This window comes from Engystomops pustulosus, chromosome 6 (assembly GCF_040894005.1).
Source record: "Engystomops pustulosus chromosome 6, aEngPut4.maternal, whole genome shotgun sequence".
NCBI lineage: Eukaryota > Metazoa > Chordata > Amphibia > Anura > Leptodactylidae > Engystomops > Engystomops pustulosus.
Genome location: NC_092416.1, coordinates 59,753,979 through 59,764,869, shown reverse-complemented (window position 1 = coordinate 59,764,869; position 10,891 = coordinate 59,753,979). Strand labels below are relative to the sequence as shown.

Below are 10,891 nucleotides of genomic sequence, written 5' to 3'. Positions count from 1 at the left end.
GTATCGTTTATTATCTTGTGTAAAAAAAATGATCAATGTAAAATCTAGGCGCTTTTTGTTATATAGATCAGAATGTGAGCATAGCCTTCAGAAAAGAAAATCTTTTGTGAGAGGATAAGTGGCCAGTGCAGTATGCCATGACTTCATAGTCCATCTAGTCACAGGTCTTTCCCACACTTCCAGCACAGCTTGCCCCCAGCAGCCCCCATTATCTCCTGTATTAGAGGCTCCAGATGGACACACGTCTATTGTCCCCGCTGCTGTGTTATTGGTGGCTGAGTGTGGGAACCTGTGCTCGCTCTGATCCTCACACATTATTATGCAGGAGGAGGGGTATATAAAGGGGACAATCTGCCATCACTGTACATCACTGACATCTCATCTACAGAGAGGACACTACTGCGCACCTCTGACTGATGGCTCCGTACAGCGACAGCCTCATCCACAGCGCTGATAATGATCCCCTCAGCAGACAGCCCAGAAAAGTAAGTGTTCATCTACAATGTCTTCTACTTTCATAGCATCAAATGTTTTATTCATTGTTAGAAAGGTGCAACGATTACATGTAACTAACCAATCCTCATGTCTTGTTGTACAGCTGAGGAAACCGGTGATAGAGAAGATGAGGAGAGATCGCATTAACAGCAGCATCGAGCAGCTGCGCATCTTACTGGAGAAGGAGTTTCAGAGACATCAGCTCCCCTCCAAACCTGAGAAAGCCGATATCCTGGAGATGACGGTCACCCTCCTGCAGCAGCACATGGCAGAGAGAAGTAAGTGTCTTGTCCATGCTCCTCACACATCTCATATGTTTCTTACTAAGAGCAGATTGTAGCAGGTGATGGACGCTGTCACTGACATGTATGTCTCTTCTGTTCTAGATGTCACAGCCTCCAGCCAAGCCCAGAGAGAAGGCTACTCCACCTGTGTCACCTTTCTCTCCGAGCACTAGAAGACCACGTTATAGATCCAGCTGCTGCAGAACCTCCCTGGGGCTCAATTTTGACATGCAGGATGGTAGTGACTGGATTCTCTTATGGACTGAGCTCTCTGAGCTGTGTACCCCCAGTACACCTAAGAGTGGGAGATGGGAAGTATTCTGTCTACCACTAATGTCTCATCATGTGATGAGAGAGGATGTTCATTCTGAACATAATGTAATCACTATGTGATTTATTAGTCCATCATACTATCTGCTGTCAGCTGCAGATCTCCTATATGGACTTGCTTCTATATTGATATATAAGTCGTTATCTTCTATGAAGAACTGTGCTATTCCTATTCTATGAATATTCCCTGTGTACAATGTATCAGATTATGTGTAATGTGTAATGTCTCTATACAGAGGGAAGTAAAGTATGCATATATCAGACCTCCAATGCAAAGCATTGCAGAATTATGTAGGTGAAACCTCTGGTATGATATATACAGTTGATATTATGTATCAGTCAGTACTGAAAATGCTACAGGAGCATATTGTTATATTTAGTATATATATTTACTATAGACAATGCCTTCTTCACTATTGTTAGTGGTAAATGTAAAGTATATTAATATTACAGTGTATATTTCTGCATTTATATTCAGTGTGTATTAGCTCCATAGAGAGTATTGTAATGTTTACATATGTTGTATATCTGATGATATATTGGATATAGTATGACAAGTATGGTCATATATTGATGGTTGTATCATATTTCATATGTGAATGCATAGTTGCAATGTATGTTACATTGTTTATTAGGACATTATTATGTCTTTTATTTGCAATATTTGCAGTAATGAAGTATAATAGGTGTTTGCATTTCTGCAAATCAGCTGTCAGTGCCTTTTGTAGCATGGTAATATTTACAGCTAGTTTTTAAGGTCATTATTGTATGCAATATTTGCAAGGTTCTCCATAATGTTATCTGTATTAAGTAATGTATTATGTTGCGTCATATTGACACATTTATAATTGTTATTCAATATTTGCAAATTAACATGAATTACTTATCAATTCTGTAAAGATTTCTTACAAGTTGTTCTGGATTTTCTACAATAAAATGATTTATTACAAATTATCCTTGCAATGTCTTGCATTTTATTATAGGTAAGCAATGGTTTAGGCCAATAATTATAAGGCTGCTAAATCTTGGGTACATAAATCCATATGATATGACATGTTCCATTTGAATAGGGTTTTCCAGGAAATCCACTAGTGGTAAGTGGCAAGGAAAGTGTAAAATAAAAGAATAAGGTATAGTCACTTACAACAGGTGCTGTGCTCCCTTCTCTCCTGTCATCATCAAGTCACCACCCATAAATATGCATAAAGAAGAGGTAATGGAACACAGTACATAAGTAATTATGTATGATTTTTATGTTTAATACCAGTTAAGCGTAGGTATACTTATAGAACTATTATGTATTACTTTTTTATATGGTAAAAATTATGAAATGTAAAAATTAAAATTCTAACAGTAAACTATTTAGACATTTTATGAACAGCCTTGTTCATTTTTTGTCTACAGCTCTTATGCAAATCTATGTTTCTCCAAGTAACAGACCATAGGGCACATTCATCTTGGTTTGATGCATGTTTTTCATTGTATATTAGTGACTTTTTAGGGTGCATTGGGGTATTTGCACAATTTTGTGCCGCTTTTTCCTGCAGTGCGGCAGAGTTTGCTGTGTAGCAGTAAACCTGTTTTGCACCTACCGTATATACTCGAATATAAGCCGACCCAAGTATAAGCTGAGGCCCCTAATTTTACCACAAAAACCAGGTAAAACCTATATTTTTTTTACTCGAGTATAAGCCGAGTGTGGGTTTTCAGCACATTTTTTTGTGCTGAAAAACTAGGTTTATACTCGAGTATATAAGGTAATTTGTCTTTGTATTTCTCCTGCTTCTAGGTGTTTGTAACATTGATGTATGCCTCAAAGGGCACAGATAATTCCATAAAAACACACAAGTCCTGAGTCCATGTGTAGAAAAGCCAATGTTATTAGTTGCTTCATGTGCTAAACGTGTTTTTCATTGTTTTTTTTCTTTTTCAAAACCCTCCCATTGCTTTTAAACTAACCAACCACATGTCTGTCTTTTAAAAATAATCATGCCCATTTAACTCCTGGCAGTCCAGAGTCTCTGCTTTAGTGCCATGTATAAAGGGGGGCACAAGCTGAACTTTTACACACCTGTAGGTCATTACCTATACCCCTGAAGAGTTATACAAGTGTACACATTATTAATAGATATAATAGATTCTCATATATAAAATAAATTGGAAGTTCTGTGATTAATGTAAATACTAGGAGCTTTTCTGCCACATGTAACAAAAGTGAATATAGCCAATTCTGTTGTAAACATATTAATGGTCAGTGCAATATGCGATGACTTCATAGTCCATCTAGTCACAGGTCTTCCCCACACTTCCAGCACAGCTTGCCCCCAGCAGCCCCCATTATCTCCTGTATTAGAGGCTCCAGATGGACACACGTCTATTGTCCCCGCTGCTGTTTTATTGGTGGCTGAGTGTGGGAACCTGTGCTCGCTCTGATCCTCACACATTATTATGCAGGAGGAGGGGTATATAAAGGGGACAATCTGCCATCACTGCACATCACTGACATCTCATCTACGGAGAGGACACTACTGCACACCTCTGACTGATGGCTCCGTACAGTGACAGCCTCATCCACAGCGCTGATAATGATCACCTCAGCGGACAGCCCAGAAAAGTAAGTGTTCATCTACAATGTCTTCTACTTTCATAGCATCAAATGTTTTATTAATTGTTAGAAAGGTGCAACGATTACATGTAACTAACCAATCCTCATGTCTTGTTGTGCAGCTGAGGAAACCGGTGATAGAGAAGATGAGGAGAGATCGCATTAACAGCAGCATCGAGCAGCTGCGCATCTTACTGGAGAAGGAGTTTCAGAGACATCAGCTCCCCTCCAAACCTGAGAAAGCCGATATCCTGGAGATGACGGTCACCCTCCTGCAGCAGCACATGGCAGAGAGAAGTAAGTGTCTTGTCCCAGCTCCTCACACATCTCATATGTTTCTTACTAAGAGCAGATTGTAGCAGGTGTCACTGACATGTATGTCTCTTCTTTTCTAGATGGTACAACCTCCAGCCAAGCCCAGAGAGAAGGCTACTCCAGCTGTGTCCAGGACTCCATCACCTTCCTATCTCAACACCAGGAGACCAAGCTCCGGACTCAGCTGCTGCAGAATCTCCATGGGGCTCAAACTATAATATACGGGGCTGTTACCCCTCCTGCATCTCCTCTCTACCAGATCCCCAGCAAGCATAGTCCTGCAGGCAAAGCCATGTGGAGACCATGGTAGTAGAGAAATCACTTGGATAGTATAATATTGAGAAGTTCCATTGGAACATATTCATGCAGTAGCATTGTAGTCCCTAAGGGAAATACCAGTTGCTAATATTTACATTTTTGTATGTTATTCTAATTTTATGTAAATCAAATGCTTTATCCTCTCTAGGCTATAAGTATTATATTGTATAATACTGGGAAGTTCTCTTCTGCACTTATAAAATTGATCTTTCCATTGGAAAATATTCATGCAGCAGCATTATAGTCCCTATGGGAAAGTACAGTTGCTAATATTTAGATTTGTGTATGTTATTCTAGTTTTATGTAAATCAAATGATTTATCCTCGGTAGGCTCTAAGGGCATGCTGAGAGCTGTAGTTCTATAAAAGATGGATTGTCACAAGTGGGAGGCCACTTGTTTAGTATCTGTATAATTATCTAATAAGTGGTCACCCATAGTCTGTACCATGTACACACAGTATAAAGCTTATATCAGGCATCAAGTATATTATCTCTTGAGAGAGTTCAAGTCCTATGTAAGAAAAGTTTTATTTTCTTGTATTTTGCGCTGTTGCAGTATATATAATTATATAAAATAAGTATTCTGTTGTAATGTGTTCAGTGTCTATCTGCAATATTTGTAGAAATTATGGTAATATAATATGTTATAATGAAAACATATTGAGAAATGAGAATATATTTTAATAAATACATTTTTAAATGTGTTATCTTTGTCTATGAATCTCTTTGCTGTTTTGTAAAAAATAATAAAAATAAACATAAAATACGACAATGTTCAATAGAACTGTGCAAATATTATGGCGCTTAATGTGCCAACTATTAGGGGTATTAGACATTGTAAAGATTCACCAGGTTTATCATTTACTATTAAGAATCTGGTGCAGCTTTAAAATGTCTAATCTAATTTTTTAGGTTGAATAAATTTGTCCCATTGTATGATATGTATTCCCCTGTATAAGGTCTGGTACAGTATCATAGAATAAGAAAAATATTGAATGTGTCAAACTTACATAACTTTGCACAGTTATATTTCTTACCATAGAAGTATTTTGACATTTGTCTCTATAAAGCAGTTTGTTGGAGCCTTTAGTCTCTGGAGAAAGAGGATGTACAAGTGTTATGAGCTGTCTAGCATCCCTATGTGATCCCATTATCCTAAACTTTAAAGGGGATGTTGTACTCTGTGTGGGGTCCTTTCTGGGCTCACTATAGAAAAGTGCTATATTTAGTAACCACTGGAACATTGCCTAGGGAGGGGGTGGGTAATATATAATGAGGTGTTCATAGGAGAAACGTGTAGTTGGCACAATCAGATCTCTAATTTATGCAGATTAGTTATCATGACAACCCTTATGAAAGCTATAGTGATAATATAGGGTGGGAAAAGGTGGACTAATTCAGGATATTCCTGCTAGGGGGAAAAACTGGTGGTGGATTAAGGATTATATAATACAATTTAAATAATGCAATGCCAATTCCAAATGAAGTATAATAAATAATTTTATTGTTCAGAATTGATCTCAGTATATTTGATTACTGAAACTACTAAACATAGAACTGTCAATACATTTTACATTTACATTTGACTGAAAAACTATTGACATGATAAAATAGCAAATATTGCAGGTTACTATTTCTGTTATACAAAACTTTCTAACACATTCTGCAAATATTGCATACTATACAAGTTTATAAAAAATAAAACCCCATAAATATATCTCAAACCTTGCTATTTATAGACTAAAAATTATGACAATTTATGAGATTGACATAACACATTATTATATTATTATCATATTATAGTAATATACATGACTTTTACCACTAATAATAGTGAACTGCAGGGAATGTTGTACATAGTACATTTATATTCTGAATGAAACAACATGCTTCATTCTTTGTAAAACTATATACACAATCTATATAGTCTATTAATCTGTAACATTTATAGTACTGATTGATACATACGGTTGGAGGTTGCAGGTTAACCTACATTATACTGCAATGCTTTGCACTGGAGGTCTCATATATATACATACAATACTTCATCATATTAAAATGTACTCTAAACTCACTTGGTGAATGGAAACAACTAAGAACAATATCCATTGACATAGACAATGCTTGATATTTTACTATACCTCTCCACTTACAGATTGGTACACAATATACAGTATGATCTGATTTACAAAAATGATACATAGTATCTACCATAAATATCAGCCCAGAGGTTTTACCTACATTATTCTGCAATGCTTTGCACTGGAGGTCTGATATATACATAAAATACTTTCCTCTACATAACATTATTACACAATATATATCATCTGATTTACAATACAAATTGATACATTATATCTACTCTATATATCAGATCAGAGGTTTCACCTACAATATTCTGCAATGCTTTGCACAGCAGATCTGATATATACATACAATATTTCCCTCTGTAAAGAGACATTACACAATACACATAATCTGATACATTGTATCACTGGGTATTCATAGAATGTGTCCATATAGGACTAGCACATATTCTTCATAGAAGATAACTACTCATATATCAATATAGAAGCAAGTCCATATAGAAGATCTGCAGCTGACATCAGATCAGACTCATAAACCACATAGTAATTACATCATGTTCAGAATGAACATCCTCTCCCATCATATGATGAGACATTAGTGACAGACTGAATACTTCCCATCTCCAGCTCTCAGGTATACTGGGGATACACAGCTCAGAGCGCTTAGTCCACATGTCACATAAGAGGATCCAGTCACTACCAGGGTCTCCACATGGCTTTGCTTCTGTCTGTAGGACTCTGCTTGCTGAGGGTCTGGTAGACAGGGGATACAGGAGGAGATACAGCCTCATATGTCACAGTTTGAGCCCCAGGTAGGCTCTGCAGTAGCTGGATCTGGAACTTTGTCTGTTTCTGCTGAGACAAAAAGGTGATGGAGTCCTGGACACAGGTGGAGTAGCCTTCTCTCTGAGCTTGGCTGGAGGTTGTGACATCTAGAACAGAAGAGACATACACGTCAGTGACAGCGTCCATCACCTGCTACAATCTCCTCTCAGTAAGAAACATATGAGATGTGTGAGGAGCTGGGACAAGACACTTACTTCTCTTTGCCATGTGCTGCTGCAGGAGGGTGACCGTCATCTCCAGGATATCGGCTTTCTCAGGTTTGGAGGGGAGCTGATGTCTCTGAAACTCCTTCTCCAGTAAGATGCGCAGCTGCTCGATGCTGCTGTTAATGCGATCTCTCCTCATCTTCTCTATCACCGGTTTCCTCAGCTGCACAACAAGACATGAGGATTGGTTAGTTACATGTGGAGGTTGCATCTTTCTAACAATGAATAAAACATTTGATGCTATGAAAGTAGAAGACATTGTAGATGAACACTTACTTTTCTGGGCTGTCCGCTGAGGTGATCATTATCAGCGCTGTGGATGAGGCTGTCGCTGTACGGAGCCATCAGTCAGAGGTGTGCAGTAGTGTCCTCTCTGTAGATGAGATGTCAGTGATGTGCAGTGATGGCAGATTGTCCCCTTTATATACCCCTCCTCCTGCATAATAATGTGTGAGGATCAGAGCAAGCACAGGTTCCCACACTCAGCCACCAATAACACAGCAGCGGGGACAATAGACGTGTGTCCATCTGGAGCCTCTAATACAGGAGATAATGGGGGCTGCTGGGGGCAAGCTGTGCTGGAAGTGTGGGGAAGACCTGTGACTAGATGGACTATGAAGTCATGGCATATTGCACTGACCACTGATACTTTCACTTTAGATCCATTGTGATGTGTCAGAGGAGCAATTGCATGTCCTAATGCTTATTATCCATGTGACATAGAATAGGTAAGAATCTTAGAGAACGTGAAATCACCCATTTGCAGAGTAATAGTTATGTAATATTAAACATAGAGGGAGGAGGCTGATTGGCCATTAACTCTGCATTAGGAAATTGTTGTTGGTTGGTTTCTCATGAGCACAGGAAGGTCAATGGGAATAATTAGTGGGGCAGGAGTGACCTCTGACTACCATAAATATATTCCCCTATGCCTTAGCTGGTATTCAATTTCAATCAGTAATATAATTTATTGGTAAATTCTTACCTTGTACCTACACCTGCTTACTTTCTTCCCTTGTGTTAGTAATGCTAATGTGCAGTAGTGGAGTATAATAGAGCTGGTTTGGGTGTCAACCCAAGGCTCCAAACCTTCTAGGGGCAACGCCACGCAAACCACCCAACAAATTTTATAAGAAGGACCTTCACCCATAAAATCCTAAAACATCTGTTCCTATACACATCTACACAAGAGCCATTTCAGGAACTTGGAAGATCCTGCAAAGGTCCTGAAACCGCAGGCTGGAGGGATGCTTCCTCCATTCCCTAAGTTGGATTCTAGTACCATATGTAGGAAGTGAATTCTGGACAAGTAGGGGCTATAGTGTTTATAAAGCCCAGGGACGGTGGCAGTCTCAATCTGCCCTGCTAATTTGTACCAAAATATAAGGTAAGGCCACGTTTACTACATTCCTCAAAGCCATTTTAGTTCCAAATGACCTATGGTCATCTATAAGGTACAACCAGACACTGATACGGGGGGAAATCTTGACACTGAGATTCTATGAACTTTAAGAAATATAAGCCATGCTCTGCATTGTCATGTTCTGAATGGGGTAGAATCTAATGTATCAGTATGCAGACAATAACAGCCCTTCTTGTCACGATGCTATGGAAAAAATAATATCAGGTAGACATAGGATAGAAATTAAACTCCTCGCTCTAGTCTCTAGGGATAGAGGATGTAGCGGTGTGATCTGACATCCCGGTGACTCTTCAATAGCCACAGCACCAAAGTAGCAGATATATGCATTAGAGTGGTGACACTGGGGGGCATATATCAAGACCAAATTATGATACCCCTTTTACCTGTTGTATGGTGCAGGTCTTGTTATAAATTAGGGACAAAGCGTTAGTATGCCTTGATATAGTTAAAAGGGACTTGACTCTGTATCAAGCTTTGCGGCTAGTTGGAATGCAATAAGTTTTAAAGGTTCTCTAATATTTGAAAATTATATGGCTTCTTTCTTTCTATAAACAGCGCCACACCTCACCATGGGTAGTGTGTGGTATTGCAACTCAGCTTCATTCATTTCTATAGAGGGGAAAACAATGGCAGCATAATCCATGATTAAGTGTGGCACTGTTTATGGAAAAATAGATTAAGGTTTTTCAAATGAATTGAGAAATTTTCTGGCAGCTCTTAAAAAATAAAGTCGCATTTAGATGAAATTCATGTTATTGCAGGTTGTTAGTCATATCTCAGGTATACCAAAAATGGTATGTGTTGGAAATTTGTAAGTGAGCCATTGTAAGTGCTTCTTACAATGGCTGTCTCCTATGAATAGCCATATAGTTGTGGTTGATCTATGAACAAATAGATAGATAGTAGTAGATAAATATAATATAGATACAATAAAAACACTCCTTTGAGAAGACTTCATCCACAAATGACAGTAGCCCACATTTACTATGGACCTTGCGCCAGTTTTCTGGCCGGCTTTGCATGTTCTTTTTAGTGCAAACTGCTTGCACATGTATTTAAGAAGTGTCTGCGCCACATTTGTGAAGCACGCAACCGTTTTGTGGCACAATTGCACTATTCTTCATGCGACACAAATTTCTGCACTGAAATGAGCATTTCAGTGCTCAGTCAGATTGTGCGCCACATTTATCATGCAAAGTCCGACAGAAATGTGTTGCACGCCTTATGTTAAAGGTGCACCAATAAAAAGTTGGTGCACTCTGTTGGAGCAGTGCAGGGAACGCCAGATTCATGAAGAACCCATACCAGTAATCTTGTGCACCCAGTACACTACACACACAAACTGCACACAGTGCAGTTTGCACTGTTTTTAGTAAATGTGGGCCAATATTTATTATGGAGAGAGGATCCGGCACTCCCAATTTAGGTGAAGAAATCCTTTTCTTTATTGGTTAAAATCCGACATAGAGATCACAAATTCAGGTACACTGTAATATTAGCGATCGACGCGTTTCGTCGTATAGCCTTAGTCATGATCTAACCCGGTTTAAAAAAGGCCTCCTCATCTAGACCTCATGTCCAGTGGGAGGGGAAAAGCTGCCAACATTAACCCTTGAACTGCTGGCCTATCATATGTTAAAAAGAGATCACTGATCATACAAATGTGAACATGAGCCTATGGAGAGCATGCCCTAAGACACTAAACATGTGCACACAATTCACTAATGCTCAAAAACAAATTATAAAAATTATCCATGTTATCTGCACACAGTGTGCTTCTTTGCAAAGATACAATAATTAATGCACAAGTTTTGTGCAATACTACAAAGTAGCTGCCACATAATTATTGTTGGTAATTTTTATACATGTGTGATAGAAGCATCTATGCAAGCGTATACAAGCCTTCATAGGTGTATCTTTACAGTGGACCATGCACACTAGAAAAAACAGTATTTTATTTAACGTACAACTTTTTCCCCCAT

The 10,891-nt window shown here is 38.5% G+C and overlaps 3 protein-coding genes across 3 annotated transcripts; 2 read left to right on the top strand and 1 right to left on the bottom strand.

The window, feature by feature from the left end:
• Positions 1-337: 337 nt before the first annotated feature.
• Positions 338-2,026, top strand: LOC140135156 (transcription factor HES-5-like). The gene is made up of 3 exons (XM_072156273.1): positions 338-485; positions 599-773; positions 882-2,026. Exons 1-3 carry the CDS (start codon positions 417-419, stop codon positions 950-952), a joined length of 315 nt encoding a protein of 104 aa, XP_072012374.1. The 5' UTR covers positions 338-416; the 3' UTR covers positions 953-2,026.
• Positions 2,027-3,609: 1,583 nt separating this feature from the next.
• On the top strand, positions 3,610-5,015 carry LOC140135155 (transcription factor HES-5-like). The gene is made up of 3 exons (XM_072156272.1): positions 3,610-3,723; positions 3,837-4,011; positions 4,110-5,015. Exons 1-3 carry the CDS (start codon positions 3,655-3,657, stop codon positions 4,337-4,339), a joined length of 474 nt encoding a protein of 157 aa, XP_072012373.1. The 5' UTR covers positions 3,610-3,654; the 3' UTR covers positions 4,340-5,015.
• Positions 5,016-6,015: 1,000 nt separating this feature from the next.
• Positions 6,016-7,903, bottom strand: LOC140135153 (transcription factor HES-5-like). The gene is made up of 3 exons (XM_072156270.1): positions 7,763-7,903; positions 7,475-7,649; positions 6,016-7,366 (listed from the first exon to the last, which is right to left on the bottom strand). The coding sequence occupies exons 1-3, from the start codon at positions 7,829-7,831 to the stop codon at positions 7,131-7,133; spliced, it is 480 nt and encodes a 159-aa protein (XP_072012371.1). The 5' UTR covers positions 7,832-7,903; the 3' UTR covers positions 6,016-7,130.
• Positions 7,904-10,891: the final 2,988 nt, after the last annotated feature.

What these genes read in the sequence shown, in the direction of transcription:
- LOC140135155 (XM_072156272.1), top strand. Translation starts at nt 3,655, where the DNA reads ATGGCTCCGTACAGTGACAGCCTCATCCACAGCGCTGATAATGATCAC. An exon ending in TCAGCGGACAGCCCAGAAAA is followed by an intron (nt 3,724 to 3,836) that starts GTAAGTGTTCAT and finishes CTTGTTGTGCAG; the next exon opens with CTGAGGAAACCGGTGATAGA. An exon ending in GCAGCACATGGCAGAGAGAA is followed by an intron (nt 4,012 to 4,109) that starts GTAAGTGTCTTG and finishes CTTCTTTTCTAG; the next exon opens with ATGGTACAACCTCCAGCCAA.
- LOC140135153 (XM_072156270.1), bottom strand. Translation starts at nt 7,831, where the DNA reads ATGGCTCCGTACAGCGACAGCCTCATCCACAGCGCTGATAATGATCAC. An exon ending in TCAGCGGACAGCCCAGAAAA is followed by an intron (nt 7,650 to 7,762) that starts GTAAGTGTTCAT and finishes CTTGTTGTGCAG; the next exon opens with CTGAGGAAACCGGTGATAGA. An exon ending in GCAGCACATGGCAAAGAGAA is followed by an intron (nt 7,367 to 7,474) that starts GTAAGTGTCTTG and finishes CTTCTGTTCTAG; the next exon opens with ATGTCACAACCTCCAGCCAA.
- LOC140135156 (XM_072156273.1), top strand. Translation starts at nt 417, where the DNA reads ATGGCTCCGTACAGCGACAGCCTCATCCACAGCGCTGATAATGATCCC. An exon ending in TCAGCAGACAGCCCAGAAAA is followed by an intron (nt 486 to 598) that starts GTAAGTGTTCAT and finishes CTTGTTGTACAG; the next exon opens with CTGAGGAAACCGGTGATAGA. An exon ending in GCAGCACATGGCAGAGAGAA is followed by an intron (nt 774 to 881) that starts GTAAGTGTCTTG and finishes CTTCTGTTCTAG; the next exon opens with ATGTCACAGCCTCCAGCCAA.